Source organism: Chlamydotis macqueenii, chromosome 24 (genome assembly GCF_036417535.1).
Source record: "Chlamydotis macqueenii isolate bChlMac1 chromosome 24, bChlMac1.mat, whole genome shotgun sequence".
NCBI lineage: Eukaryota > Metazoa > Chordata > Aves > Otidiformes > Otididae > Chlamydotis > Chlamydotis macqueenii.
The window spans coordinates 5,087,213-5,100,678 of NC_141579.1; the positions used below are offsets into that span (position 1 = coordinate 5,087,213).

The window sequence follows — 13,466 nt, forward strand, 5'->3', positions numbered from 1 at the left end:
GCAAAGCCTGACCTAGTGCACCCCCAACCCCGGGAAATGCTGATTGCAAAGGGGATGCTGTGATTCCACCCCTGTCCCAGAGCCCTCTGGCACGCTGGGGATGAGGGGGATCGGGCAGAGGCTTTGCCACACACTGCCTGCACCCTCCCATGCTCAGGTGCTCAGTATCCCCTGCTCTGACCTGCACCCTACAGCCACCAGGCTCTGGGATAGCCAGCAGACCCAGGAGACTGTCACCCAAGCACTAGCAGAGAGGGACAGGACCATCACCCAGCTGCAGAGCAGGCTCAGTGCCACGGAGAGGGAGTGGGGACTTGGTTGTGGGTGGCTTCCCCTGGCAGCATGGTCCCCGCTCCTCACCATCCTCTTTCTCACCACAGTAGCTTGGATGTCGTGCTAGCCAAGATGGCAGAGGCCAGCCAGCACTGGAAAGAGGTAGGAAGGACCATCGCTGTGGAGAACTAGGACTGCATACAGGAGTTCAGCCTCAATCCCCTGGAGATATAGTGCCCTGGGGCTACAAGCACAGGACGGGCTCTCAGCCCCTACCTCCCTATGAGCACACTTGGAGAGCTTCCCACACCCACAGCCCACCACCCCATCTTCCCCAGGCTAAGTAAGAGAAGATAGGTCCTATCTGGCCCTGGGATGCACTGCTGAGTCACAGTCCTCTCTATAACATTACCCACACAAACAGCAGTGCTGATTTGTCCTTTAATCACACCCCAAATGGGCTATGCAGGAACAGTGCTGTGATGGGTGGTGGACACTCACTGCCCACACGAAGGATGACAGGAGGAGCACAAGAGAGATGTCCATGCAGGGGCAGGCCTAAGCCAGTGGGCTGAGTGGTGGGGGGTTGCTCCAGCACCCCATCAGCCTCCACTGGTCCCTTTTCCCTTCACACAGCAGCCTGAAGGCCAGCCCTTGGCTGAGCCAAGCCTCAGACTCCCCAGTCCCGTGGGTCATGGCATAGAGGGCAGTGCCTTGGCTCTCCTAGGAGCTGCCAGAGCCTGGAGCTGGGCAAAAGCTTCAGTGCAATGTCCCTAGATACCCCTGGAGGCAGCTGGGCAGGCAAAGACACAGGTCTGTCTTCAGGTTACAAGAAGCCACCACTGTGGTCAATAAAAGCTTGGGGCCAGCCTCAGTCAGTGGAGATGAGTCTCTGAGACTTGTGATGCTGCAAGCCCCATCGCAGGCATGGAGACACAGCAGCTATGCATGCGACGGCCACGCTGAGCAACTCTGTGCTCTCCAGGGAGCTGGGCGGGAGGCATTGAAGGGCTGGACGCGGCCTGGGTCAAGGCGCTGTGTGAGAGAGCCTGGCCAGAGGCAGGGTGCTCCTGGACCACTAGAACGCCTGGTGCAGCCTCCTCTGCTCCTCCTGGCATGGGCTCTGCAGGGGACACAGCGGAGACATCCACCACTGCACCACAGTCCACACATGCCCCATGGACAGGTTGAAGTGGTCTTTCTGCTTGGCCCCTGTGACCAGAGGACCACGCAGCCCCCTCCTGCCAGCCTCAGAGGTGTCAGGGAAATATTAGGACACGCAGGGGAGGAGAGCGCCAGGACTCAGAGCAGTGCCAGGTTGTGAGCAGCACTGCTATTGGGGCCTGGCAAGAGGGGTTACCTGTTTCATCCCAATACTGTTGGCAGCAGCCACCAGCCAGGATCCAGGTTCCTTTGGTTCCACCTCAACATGACAGAGTCCAGGGGAGCCACTGGGAGAGGGCAGGGAGGGTGTGCGAGAGCCTGAGGCAGGGTCACGGTCCTCAAAGAACAGCAGAGGGGACAGCCCCATCTGGAAGAGCAGAAAAGGGATAGTCTCCTGGCACACCTGGCAAGCCAGGTCCCCCGCAGAGGACCTCACTGTGCAGGCCTGGGGGAAAGACACCCATCCCATCATCCAGCCTTGCAGCACCCTAGGGTGGGACCACGCTGGGTCCCCAAAACCTACCAACTGGTAGAACTCATCGCCAGCGGGGTCGATGACCAGCAGCGTCACCTGGTCATCACGGGCACGGATCCTGAGCACTGTCTGCTGGTGGTCCAGCCCCTCGATGCTCTCACCATTCACAGCCAGGAGACGGTCCCCTTCCTTCATCCCTGCCTGCTCTGCTGGCAACCCCACATCCACATCCCACAGGAACTGGCCTGCCACAGCGGGACAGAGGGAGAGCGGGGAGACGCTCACAGAGGCATTCAGCCAGAGAGGAACTGGCACTGCTGACCCGTGTGCGCAGGTAAGGACAGGGTCCCACTGTGGGCACAGGTCTTGCAGCTATTCCTGACCCTCAGCCATGTCTTGCTCACGTGCAGACTGCCCCCCTCAGTCCCCTTACCTGTGGCCCCTGACCTGCAGTCATCTTCCTTTAGCAGAAACCCATAGCCAGCTGGACCCTTCACCATGTGCAGCTCCCGGGCCTTGAAGGGGAGCCAGGAGGTGTCCGCTAAGGCAGCCGTGACCCGCAGACCCCTCAGGCGGTAAAACTCCTCCACGGCACTGGACACCACCAGCAGCGTCACCTTGTTGCCGCTCTGCTTAAGCTGGGTGGGAAATGCAGGGTGCTCAGCGACACTGCCAGTCCTGGTCCCCCACCCACCCGTGCCAGGAGCACGCACTTTTCGGGCGAGCTGCGTGTGTGAGCAGTTCCTCACACTGGCCCCATTCAGCTCCAGGAGCCAGGAGCCTGGTGGCACCCCTGCTCTCTCTGCTGGTCCGTTTTCCCGCACTGACAGCTGGAAGGTGCCCTTCACACCTGCAGGGAGAAGAAGAGACAGCCTGGGGCGAGCAGGACACCGCATCAGGGAGGATCACGACGCCGGCATCCCGCTCCGTGCTTTACCTTCTGGACTCGACACACTGAAGCCAAAACCACTTTTGTCCCGTGTGATGTGGCAGAGGCGCGGGCGGATGTCAGCCGGCAGCATCTGGGACAGGTCCCTGCCCAGGGCTTTGGCTGCTTCGTAGGAGTCACCGTCCAGCACTGCCAATAGGACCTGGTTCCCACTGGCCTTGATCTTCTGCACCACCTGGAAGGACTAAGGCTGTGAACCCTGTTCAGGGTGCCCCTCCAGTCACAGCCTGTGGGGTCAGGGCCCCTGGCCGGGGTGGACCCGAGTGTTCCCACAGCCCCGGGGTGCTTCCAGCTTACCCTGCAGTGGTCCATGTGGTCGACGAAGTGACCATTGACCTGGAGGAGCCGGTCCCCGTCCTGCAGCCCCCTGCGCTGGGCCACCCCCCCCAGCTCGACCTGCCGGATGACGTGGCCCCGGCAGCCCAGCTCCTCATGGAGGCAGAAGCCGAAAGTCTCCGTGCTGCCCTTGCTCAGGAGGTAGAAGCGGGGCTCCCCCACACCCTCGCCATCTGCATGGGGGCACCACCTGTGAGCATGGCCCTGCAGGGATCCTAACACAGGTTTTCTACCCCATCCTACGCTAGAGTCTCTCCATCCCCACTGCCTTACACGTTCACCTCCCCACAGCTCCCTGGCATGAGAGAGCCCAGGACTCCAGCAACGCCCAGAACCCCGTGCTGTCCCAGGGACATCCTGGGAAGACAGGTATATTTACCCATGTCCTCAGTCAGTGTCAAGGCAGGATTGTCAATCCCATCTTTGGGGTTAAATTCAAATTTTCTGAAATGATAAAGCGCAGGAGAAGCCACATTAGTACAGTAGCACAGCTTCCCCCTGTCCTCTCCAGCCCTGCTGTGGGGAGCCCCGTTACTCCCAGAAAGGGCCAGCTGAGGCTATAGCTCCAGTGCCTCCTCTTCCCTGGGGAAAGCCAGGAGGGGAGCTCCCTCTTGGCCTGTCCCCCACATTTCTCCTGAGCTGACAACTCACGGAAGAAGGCAGCTGTGACCCACACCACCTCAGCTGAGTATGCGCCCCAGCTGCGGGGCCGTGAGCCCCAGGAAACCCCCAGCCAGGGGAAGCTTGGCACTTACACGATGGCCTTCTCGTCACCCTCGAGCCCTGCGGAGGTAGAGGAGAGGTCAGTGCAGGAAGTGGCAGGACAGGCGTAGACTCCACACTCTCAAGTGCTCAGGGCTTGTCCATTTGCAGGCTGAGCATGCCAGGTGAGGTGGGTTTGCAGAGTTCAAGCAGCACCCCCAGCCCCTCTGCACCCCAGCTACAGCCTCTGCCCAGGCACAAATCAGCCCTTGGCCCTGCAACCAGTGTCCTCTTGCATTTCAAAGCAGCAAGACTCCTTCTTCTTGGGTCCAATGGGCACCCGCTGCTCAGCCCAGTGGGGTCCTGCAGCACAGGGGCAAAGCAGGGACAAGTGGTGGCATGCAGATGGACGTTAGTCCTGGGGTTTTACAGGGCTTTTGAGTGAGGGATGAGAAAGGTCACCAGGGCGCAGAGAGTTGGCTGGAGCCAGGAGATGGAGACAGAGACCTTCCCTTGCGCATCTCCCCATAAAACCCCTCCCCACTACTTCCAGCACAAGGACCCCCAAAGCCAAGGAGAGGGGATTCCTGCCAAGTGCCCCCACATCTGCATTTTCCTGAATGCCTCTAGCTCCTTTCCATGGCCTGCCTGGGCTTTGCCTTGCTCCACGCGAAAGCAGGGCCTGGAGACATGCATGTGGGGAAGGGTCTCTGCAGGATGAAGCCCCACTGCACCAGCACATACCTTTTGTTTGCTTCATGGCTGCAGGGAATGTGAAAGGGAGCAAGGTACAGTGTGAAGTGGCAGCGAAGCCAGTGTCCCCGCCTCTTCCAAGACGCCCCAGGTTTAATGGTTAAACAGCTCCGACGTCTCCCCTGCCCTCCCAGGCCTGGGGCCCTTCCAGCCCTCGCCCAGCAGAGCTGGGAGCAGGGACCAACACCCTGGGATACACAGCTTAGGAACAGATTCTCGTGTTCCAGCTTCCAGCTGCCCTCAAGGGCAGCCCACAGTGGGGAAGACCAACTGGCTCAGCATGGGCTGCCGCAGAAGTGGGCTGCCCTATCCTAGCCCCATGAGATGGGAAAGGGCCAGAGCCCTCCACTCCAACTGCTGGAGGGACAGCTGCACCAGCACCTCCACATTCCTCCCCCAGGAAGGGCCCAAATTGGAGACTGAGTCTTGGCACTAGTGTGCTTCAGTGGAAACAAAGCGGTGCACTTTAATGCTACCAAAGGTTTCACAAGCAAGCCTGAGTCCTGCCCCTCTGTCACTGCTGTGGCTCATGGCCAGGCCAGCAGTGGCTGGGGTGCAGCGGCTGGATCTCTACAAGCCCGGAAGAACAAGTCCCGTTTGGCCCTGTCCTGGTGTCTCTACAGTTTTCCCACGCTTCAGCCTTGCCCTCAGATGAGGGCGGAGCTCCACATACCCAGCACCTTTGACAGTCTTGGTAGCACCCGACCACTAGGCATCTCCACACGGACAAGGGCGCAGGGGATGCGCTGCTGGGGCACGCTCCTGTGTTTCCTTCCCAGCAGCACTGTTCCCTCCCTGGCCGGGTGGATGGACAGCAGGTTACAGGGTCCCATGCTGCAGTTTCCCCAGCATCTTCTTGACCTCACTCTCAACTCGTAGGAACTTGGCTTTCCTCCAGGGGTTAGCAGTTTGTCTCCGGCTGCTCTCCAGGTCCTGCAGGATGAGGGCAAGGTGCTGTCGAACCCGCTCGCGGTCCCAGAAAGGCAGGTTCTTCTGCACCACGTTCAGGATATTGGACCAGTAGTCGGAGACATCGGTGCCTGCTGTAAGGAAGACCAGTGCCCTGACGCCGTCCCGGTCCATGCGCAGGCTGTGAAGTGCCCGCTTGCCGTCCTCACTGATGTCGTTGAAATACAGACTGTGAGTTGAGAGAAAAGGAGTGGGAGACACTGTGAAGGCTGAGGGGCAGGATGCAGAGGCAGACAGACTCTCCACTCACTGCCACAGGGAGGGACACAGGGTCAGAGGTATCGCCTGCAAGAGGGAAGAGATGGGGCAGAGTGAACTCACTGCACTTTGTCCAGCGTCACGTGCTTTTTGGCCACCTCCACAACACGCAGGGCAGCTGTATCCGTCAGGGAGTTGTAGCCCAGGTTAAGCTCCTGGAGGTGCTGGTTCTCGGCCAGGTGCTGAGCAATGACCTCGATGCCCCGGTCCCCCAGTGCGGTGTGCAGCAGGGACAAATGGGTCAGCGAGCGGTTGCCTGCCAGTCCCTCAGCCAGGTATTGTGCCCCTTGCTCGCCCACGGGGTTATTTGCCAGCCTGTGGACACAGGAGCTCAGGGCAATGCCGAGGCTGGGCAGGAGGGCCAGGGCCAAGGCACGTGGTGGGCAGCAGAGACAGTTTCATGCAAGGACAGAGGCAGTACTCACCGCAGGTTGCTGACCACACACTTGTCATGCAGGAGCAGGTCGCGGATTTCCTTGCAAGCCTCAGAGCCCAGGCTGTTGAGCTGCAGACTGATGCAGAGTGAGACACAGGGGTGGCAGAAACGAAACAGCTGTTACCCGTGGGGCTGGCAGCCCCGGTTTCTCCATTTTCCTTGGCCCTCTCCATCACCATCCTACCTGGGCTCCCCAGACATGTCCACGCAAGGCTTCCTCTCCAAAAGAGAGCACACTGAAACCACACCAGAGCTCGGGTAGCATCAGCCAGCAGAGCCAGCGCCAGCAGGAGCAAGGGAGGGAAGGGGATGCAGGGTCCGCGGGGGATGGGTGAAGGTCTGAGGAGGGATCAGGACCCCAGCAAGCCCTCCTGAGCATCTGGAGGAAGGAAGCACTGCGCAGCCCTGCCGCACGGCGGAGTCCATCTCTGCTGAGCACGGCTCGCCACCCTCTGGGCGACCGGAAGACTGCAGTTCCAGAAATGGACGGGAATGGAAACCACCCCTTTGCGCAGCCCAAACTCCCGCTTGGGCTTTGTATCTCCTGCCCAGAGTTAGCAGTAGCAGAGCTACGTGGGGATGCTGGGCGGCTCCGGGGAGCCAAGCGACGGGAGGGACCTGGATCTGTCAGCCTGTGGTACCAGACGCAGATTGCTGCCCAAAGAGTCCTACGGGAGGGTGCGCTGGGACTGCAAATCCCAGCATGCAGTGCCCTAGCAAGGCTCACCAAGGAGTGCTGCATGTTGGAAGCTGCAGTCCCCTAGGTCTGCACAGAGGATAAAAAAGAGGATGCACCCCTTTCCCTACCTTTGCCATGCTCGGGCTCCTTGTGTGTACCTGCGATCGGCAGAGATGTGGGAGAGCCCAATTTCTGAGCGCTGCCCAACAGCAAAAGTTTGTGGTACTCACTGGAGGGCTTTGCATCGCAGCAGGACAGGGAAGAGGGTCCTCAGGCTGCTCATGTCAAGGTTGCAGGAGGTCAGGTTCAGCTCCTCCACCTCGTGGCATGTGGTGCCCATTACAGATGCCAGGACAGAGCACTTGAGAGGGGTCATCTTGACGGATGAGAGGTTGACAGTTCGGAGGGAGCGGATGGCCTCAGCTGTGAAGCGCTCATTCTGGAACTCGTGCAGGAAGAAGAGGTAGTCCATCAGCTCAGAGGGAGGCAGGCCCTTGCGGCTGTTCCTGATGACGGTCTTCTTCATGGCCTTGGCAATTTCAAAGGCTGCCAGGTTCTTGATGGAGCAGCCCAGTTGCTCAAGGATGGCACGATTACGGCGGGACAGTATCCCACCCATGAAGATGGGGAAGAGCTCAAAGACCTCATCATCAAGGGCCTCATCAGGATGGCGCATGGGACCCTCCACGCCTAGGATGCTGAAATTGATCTGGTCCAAGACATCATCGTTGTAGTAGTCCTCTTCTTTGAACAGCTCCTCTGCCATGGTGTGGGCAATAGCATCCCGGTCCTTACGGCTCAGCCGGGAGAAATAGCGAGGGAAGATTTTGAGCAGGTTGAAGAGCACTGGCAGGAAGCGCAAGGGCAGAACCTTGGAGATGATACTCAGGACAACAGCGACATCTTCGCTCACCTTCCCAATGACCTCTGACAGCTCCTTTGCCACTCTCTGTCCCAAGGTCTTCTTCTCACCCAGAACCACATACAGGGCTGCCAGGTACTCCTGCATAGCAGGGATGGTGAAGACAAAGGTGTGCTCTTTGCCTGGCTGCACACACGGAGTGAGGAAGAAGCGGAAGACGTCACTGCGGAAGACCTCTAGGAGGTTGAGCTCACTTTCAGTCTTCATCTCCACCTCAAAGCACTGCTGCAGGTCATCCTCTGAGAAGCAAGTTTTGCGGGACATCACCCCTTCGTAGGCCAGCTTGCCCACCATCTTGGCCACGTACTTCATCATGGAGATATTGGTGGGGTCAGTGCTGTCCAGCACCTCCCCGCTGAAGTTGAGCCTCAGGAAGCTGGTGTAGATGCCAGTCAGGGTCTGGCTGGGAGGCACTGTCCTGGTAAAGTAGAGGAAGTGCAGTGTGGTGCACACCAGCCAGCAGTAAGAGGGCAAGAAGCAAGCAGCAGCTATTTGGTTGTGACGCTCCAAGTTCCTCGACAACATCTCCACCAAGTTTTCCTGCTCGCCTGAGGTGCTACTCATGCTGTCTTCTCCACTGCAACCAGGCTGGCTGAGACGCATCTGGAAGTAGAGCTTCTGCAGGTTGGTGTCAGAGAAGCCACAGATCTCGGCATAGCGGCCCACATACTTGCCAGGGATCCGGCGCACTGCTGATGGGCGCGTGGTGACGATGATGCTGGCCTGGAAGCAGAGGGCTGGGTGAGTTTGGACATGCTCCCTCTATGGCTTTGATCTAAGCTCAACAGGGCCCTAACTGCGTACCACATAGGTGCACAAGGATCACACCACCCACGGGCTCGGGTTCAAGAAGCCGCTGCCCAAAGGGCATTGGTTGAAATCTGCCAGCTAGAAAGGACAGAAGAGCTTTCCCCATCCCCTGCTAGGCACGTGTTGAGTCTGGAAGACCACAGCCTAGCAGACTGCCTTCTTTACCTTATCAGGTTTGCTCAAAGATCCCACAGAGACAAACGAGTAACAATGACATGAGGCCACCTTGGCGAGTCCCTTCAGGAACGGAGGCTGCCTGTTCACTCGCAGCCAAGCTGGACTACAAGCAATTAGCACAATAGCCATGCCTGCAATGCCTCAGGGCTCACCCCCAGCCTCTCTAGCATGAAGGAGCCGGAGGGAGAAACTGACCTCTGGCAGGAGGTATTTTCGCAGCAGGTTGACCACAATGGCAGAGGGAGGTATAGGCTCGTTGGGGTCACAGCACAGCTCTGTACCAGCCAGACGGAAGTCCAAGTTAAGGCGCTCCAGGCCATTGAGGATGAAAAGCATCTTGAGGTTGGAAGTGCCCAACATCGGCACCACATCCCGGAGGTGCTGATACTTCTTGGTTATGAGGCGCCTCAGGGAGATGGGGGCATGACTATGGGACAAGTCCTCGCAAGAGAAGGGGATGACCAGCTCAAAGCAGGGCAGGCGACCATGGCACCAGTCCACCACCATCTTCTTGATGAGGGTGCTCTTCCCAGTGCCCACGGTGCCATACAACACCACATTCTTCACCTGCCGCCCACAGGCATCCACATCAAAAAGATTCTGGAGGCTGATAACCTGGCTGCAGGGCCGCTGGAGCTGGTTCTGGATGGTTAGATCAGGTGAGGGCTTCAGGATCTCCTCCAAGGAGCTCTCCCGGATCACTGGGTCCACGTGGACTGCGCCTAGCGAGAAGGAAGGGCCAAACTGCCTCTCTTCATTGGGTTGGTGGCTGAACCATGCAGATAGGCTCTTCTGGTGTTTCTTGATGGCATCTGGGAAGAGAAAGGTGCTTGACAAGACAAGGTCTTCTCACTGGCAGGGGACTAGGGAAGTTGCCTGTCCCAAGCCACTGCAGTGACATGGCTGCAGAGAGGAGGACAGAACCCTCCCACCGCCCAGGACAGCAGCTGCCCCCAACTGTGTAGGGCCCTCCATCCTCTTCAGAGCAAGCCTGCAGACTTACCAGAAGAGGCCACGTTTCTCAGCTGGGACAGACCGTGGTGAGAGGAGCCAGGCTGGACAGAGTGCTCCTGGGACCCTCCCTGGTAGCGAACACAGCCCCTACAACAGAAGGGAGAGCATCACAGCTCCAAGCCCTGCCTGGGGCAGGGTGGGCAGATCACAAGTGACTGCTGTGGGAAGTGCTGAGTAGAGCCAGCTCACCCCTTCCTTCCCCTGTGCCAAGGGAGAGTGCAGGGCCAGGGCAAGGGCATGGCTGGGAACTGAAGGCAGGTCAGTAAGCCATGCGCGGTGTATCCCCAGCAAACCCGTGTCGAGGCAGAGAAGATAGACTGAATTCAGAGCAGGCAGGGAGTTGGGTCTGGGTTGTTTTCTAGGTGGAGGCAAAGCAGCATCTGTGCCCACAGAGCCCCGATGGTCCCAAGGCAGCCAGCTCAGCCACCCGGGTCCTGTGGCGAACAGCCACAGGGCAGAATGGGCCAGGCCCCAGCTGCATGGCACCGTACCTGGGGAGGGAGACGCAGCTTGCGCAAAGGATCTTCCTGAGGAAACAGCTGCCTGCAGCACCTGAGGGGGAGGAAGAAGGCACTTGGTCAGGGGTGATTTTCTCCACCCTAGCAGAGCTAACACCACCGAGCTCACTGACTTCACGTCTTGCTGGGGTGACCCACAGACTGCACAGACTCCATTGTCCAGCTGGGGAGAAATGTCCACCAGGGACAGGGCTTCCCTGGGGGCAGGACAGATTCAGGGTCACAGTCCCACAGGCACAGAGCCCAACTCACCTGGCACTGAAGCAGCACATAGATACACAGTCCGGGTCCCCCTGCTCCCTGGCAGGGATTGACGCAGCTGTGTCCAGCTGCCCCAGGGCAGGCAGCTCTGGTATTGCATGGCCCGAGACATCTTCTGCCTGAAAGAGAGGGAACAGCCCATGAGGCAGGCTGGACCTGCTGGTTCCCTGTCCCAGCCTAGTTTTGCAGCCTGAGGCTGTGCCTACCCCCACTTCAGCCTAGGGATGCCTGGATCAGGAGCAACCTGCTCCCACATCTGACCACACAAATCCACCGGCTGTGGGGAGTAGCAGTGGGCTGGCTGGCAGGGTGGCTGGAGCAGAGCTGAGCTGGCATAAGCACATCCCGCCTCAGACTCCCCATCCAGCACCCTTCACAGACCTACCTGGGCATCGCCTCAGCTGGGTTGCAGACAAGAGGGCAGCAAAGCAGGGCCCTGAAGAAATACTCACCCTGCCAAGCAAGTCTGCCTACCCCTCAAATCCAGGGCCTCATTTGGGAGCAGCCACCTAATTCAGTGGGGGCAGAAGGGGCAGGGGATGGTCTCCTCCCCCTTAGCAGCCAAAAGTCACTAGCTTAGACTCGGCTGTAACAGTAGAGCTGTAACAACTCTCATAACTGAGAGAACAAAAGTGCTGGGGAGAGGGCAGGCTTCCTCCTCCCAGGCTGGAGGGCTTGATGTTTTAGGGCTTTATATTAGACCAGACAAACCATCCTCCTCAAACTGCCATGAAATCTTGTAAATCCAGGAGCTGGGGCAGAGAAGCCAACAGGGAGGGGGTTAAAAGGGGGAGAAAATAAAGGTGATCCCCCAGTCCGGCACTGGTGCGCCCCGGGGCTGCACCGAGATGGCTGGCCCTGACAAGCATCGCTGTCCTCGGGGCAGGCAGCCCTTGCAGCATCCTTGGCACTGGCTAAGCCCTCTGGGCTGAGGTGGCTTCATCAGGAAGGGATGCTGAATGCAGCCTCCTCCCATTTAAAGCAGCTGGGGAGGCTGCAGCCAGCAGTAGCTGAAGCACAGGCTGGCAGGGGGCTGCGAAGGCTCAGCTGGTCCCCCTGGACTGCAGCAGGTCCAGCCTGGCACAGGGTGATTTTTTTTTCCCCCATCTCCAGAGGCGGATGAGGAGCTCAGCAGCTCTGGGGTGCTCAGGCAGCTGTCTCACTTAGGCCTGGCTCTGCAGGGCAGAGCAGGACAGGGTCAGCAGCTCTGCTCCCCAGGGATGTGGCACAGCGGTGCCCTGCCCAGCCTTACCTGTCCTGATACGATCCAGTCCAGCAGAACTGGCTGTGCCGGCACTGACTCAAGCTCCCTCCCCAGCTCAGCAGGGTGATCCTTCAGGAGCACAGCTTGCGTTCACAGCCCCCAGCATCCTGAGAAACTGAGGCACAAGGGGAGAGGGTGTAAGCAAACCCCAGCAGATAGAAGGGGGCAGCATGCCAATCTCTCTGCATTTGGTCTCCCCCAGGAGAGGACGAGCAACACCTTGCTCACACCTCCCACAGCCTGGGCTTTTTTGCAGTCCCGCATCATGTTATCCAGATGGAGAAACTGAGGCACGGGGGTGGGAGCAGTAGAGCTGACCTTGAACCTGGGTGTCCTGGCCTTGAGGCCTTTGCAGCAAGCAAACCCCAATGCGTCCCAGCTCCCGGCTGCTTCCTGGCACCCGTTGCTGTGCAGGGCACGCTGCCAAGCGGAGGGCACCGTGTCGCCTGCCTGCTGCCATCCCCCTTCAGGGAGCCGCAGTGCACGCCTGGCCCACAAGCCCGTGATCTCTGGTTACCACATTCTCCCACCTCCCTGCTTCCCTCTTCAGAGGGACACGGTGGCGAAGGCCCTAGCGATGCGGGGACGTGGAGCCCAGGGCAATGGTGAGGCTGGCGCCAAGTGAGGCAAGAGCAACAGCCGTGACGAAAGCGGAAGGGTTACCTCCAGCAGGATTCCTTGCCAGGGAGGCTGAGCCCACGGCTCCCTGTCCTCGCGCAGCCAAGTGCTGAGCCTGTGGGGCTTGTGGAGAGCCCAGTGCCGCTCAGCCACCTCCTTCCATCCCTGTCTCGGGAAGAGGCTCCTCTCCGGAGGCGGCTGTTTTGCAGCTGTAACTTCCTGCAACGCAGTCACGTCCCATCCTGCCCTGCGCGCAGCGGCCGCCAGCTCCGCCGGACAGGGTGGGGAGAATCACAGCCTCGCTTCATGAATGTGGCAGAGGGGCCAGTAGGCACAATGGCAAGAAAAGACACCTGTACCCCCAAACAGAGGGACGCACACAGAATGGAAGGGGGTCTTACCAGCAGCGCTGCAAAGGTGGGGTTTCCTCTGGACACATCTGGTGGCTCTGCATCCACAGCTGGTGCCTGGCTGTGCCACAGGAGCCCACAGGGACAAGTCCTGCTCCGGAGTGAAAATCCCCTGCCACCTCACACCGGGTGCAGTGCAGGGAGCAGGACAACAGCAGCTCCACAGGGAAAAGAGCCCTGAGGAAGCTGTGCTGGCAGGGCAGCCCAGCACCGCCTGGTTTTGCCTGGCTGTGTAACACGCGTGCATGGACACGCACACAGACATGTACACCTACCTTCTCACTGCTTGCAGATCTGCTCTGGCAACCCAGTAAGGCGGTGCTGAGACCAGAGCCAGCAGTGTCTGTGGGGCTCCGTGCAGCCTGCTCAGTCTCTGGGTGCTGTCCCGGGGAGCACTGGCCCACCCCAGCCAGCCACAGGCAGTGCTGAGCTGGGGATGCTGGGCCTGAGGATTCACATCTGGGTAACTCTGGAGGCC

The 13,466-nt window shown here is 59.5% G+C and overlaps 2 protein-coding genes across 4 annotated transcripts; both read right to left on the reverse strand.

Annotated features, from left to right (window-relative positions):
* Positions 1–695: 695 nt before the first annotated feature.
* On the reverse strand, positions 696–4,674 carry NHERF4 (NHERF family PDZ scaffold protein 4). The gene is made up of 10 exons (XM_086766206.1): positions 4,644–4,674; positions 3,953–3,980; positions 3,577–3,641; positions 3,159–3,370; positions 2,850–3,036; positions 2,626–2,762; positions 2,346–2,550; positions 1,961–2,157; positions 1,634–1,804; positions 696–1,396 (listed from the first exon to the last, which is right to left on the reverse strand). The coding sequence occupies exons 1-10, from the start codon at positions 4,657–4,659 to the stop codon at positions 1,352–1,354; spliced, it is 1,263 nt and encodes a 420-aa protein (XP_086622332.1). The 5' UTR covers positions 4,660–4,674; the 3' UTR covers positions 696–1,351.
* Positions 4,675–5,093: 419 nt separating this feature from the next.
* NLRX1 (NLR family member X1) lies at positions 5,094–12,758 on the reverse strand. 3 transcript variants are annotated; one of them, XM_010126982.2, is made up of 10 exons: positions 12,624–12,758; positions 11,949–12,075; positions 10,688–10,815; positions 10,409–10,469; positions 9,907–10,004; positions 9,099–9,715; positions 7,225–8,639; positions 6,305–6,391; positions 5,943–6,194; positions 5,094–5,790 (listed from the first exon to the last, which is right to left on the reverse strand). In XM_010126982.2, exons 3-10 carry the CDS (start codon positions 10,806–10,808, stop codon positions 5,472–5,474), a joined length of 2,970 nt encoding a protein of 989 aa, XP_010125284.1. In that variant the 5' UTR covers positions 10,809–10,815; positions 11,949–12,075; positions 12,624–12,758; the 3' UTR covers positions 5,094–5,471. The 3 variants fall into 3 exon arrangements, with proteins under 3 accessions (XP_010125284.1, XP_086622454.1, XP_086622455.1); XM_086766328.1 differs by lacking the exon at positions 6,305–6,391; XM_086766329.1 differs by lacking the exons at positions 11,949–12,075; positions 12,624–12,758 and adding an exon at positions 10,107–10,275 and having other exon boundaries at positions 10,688–10,747.
* Positions 12,759–13,466: the final 708 nt, after the last annotated feature.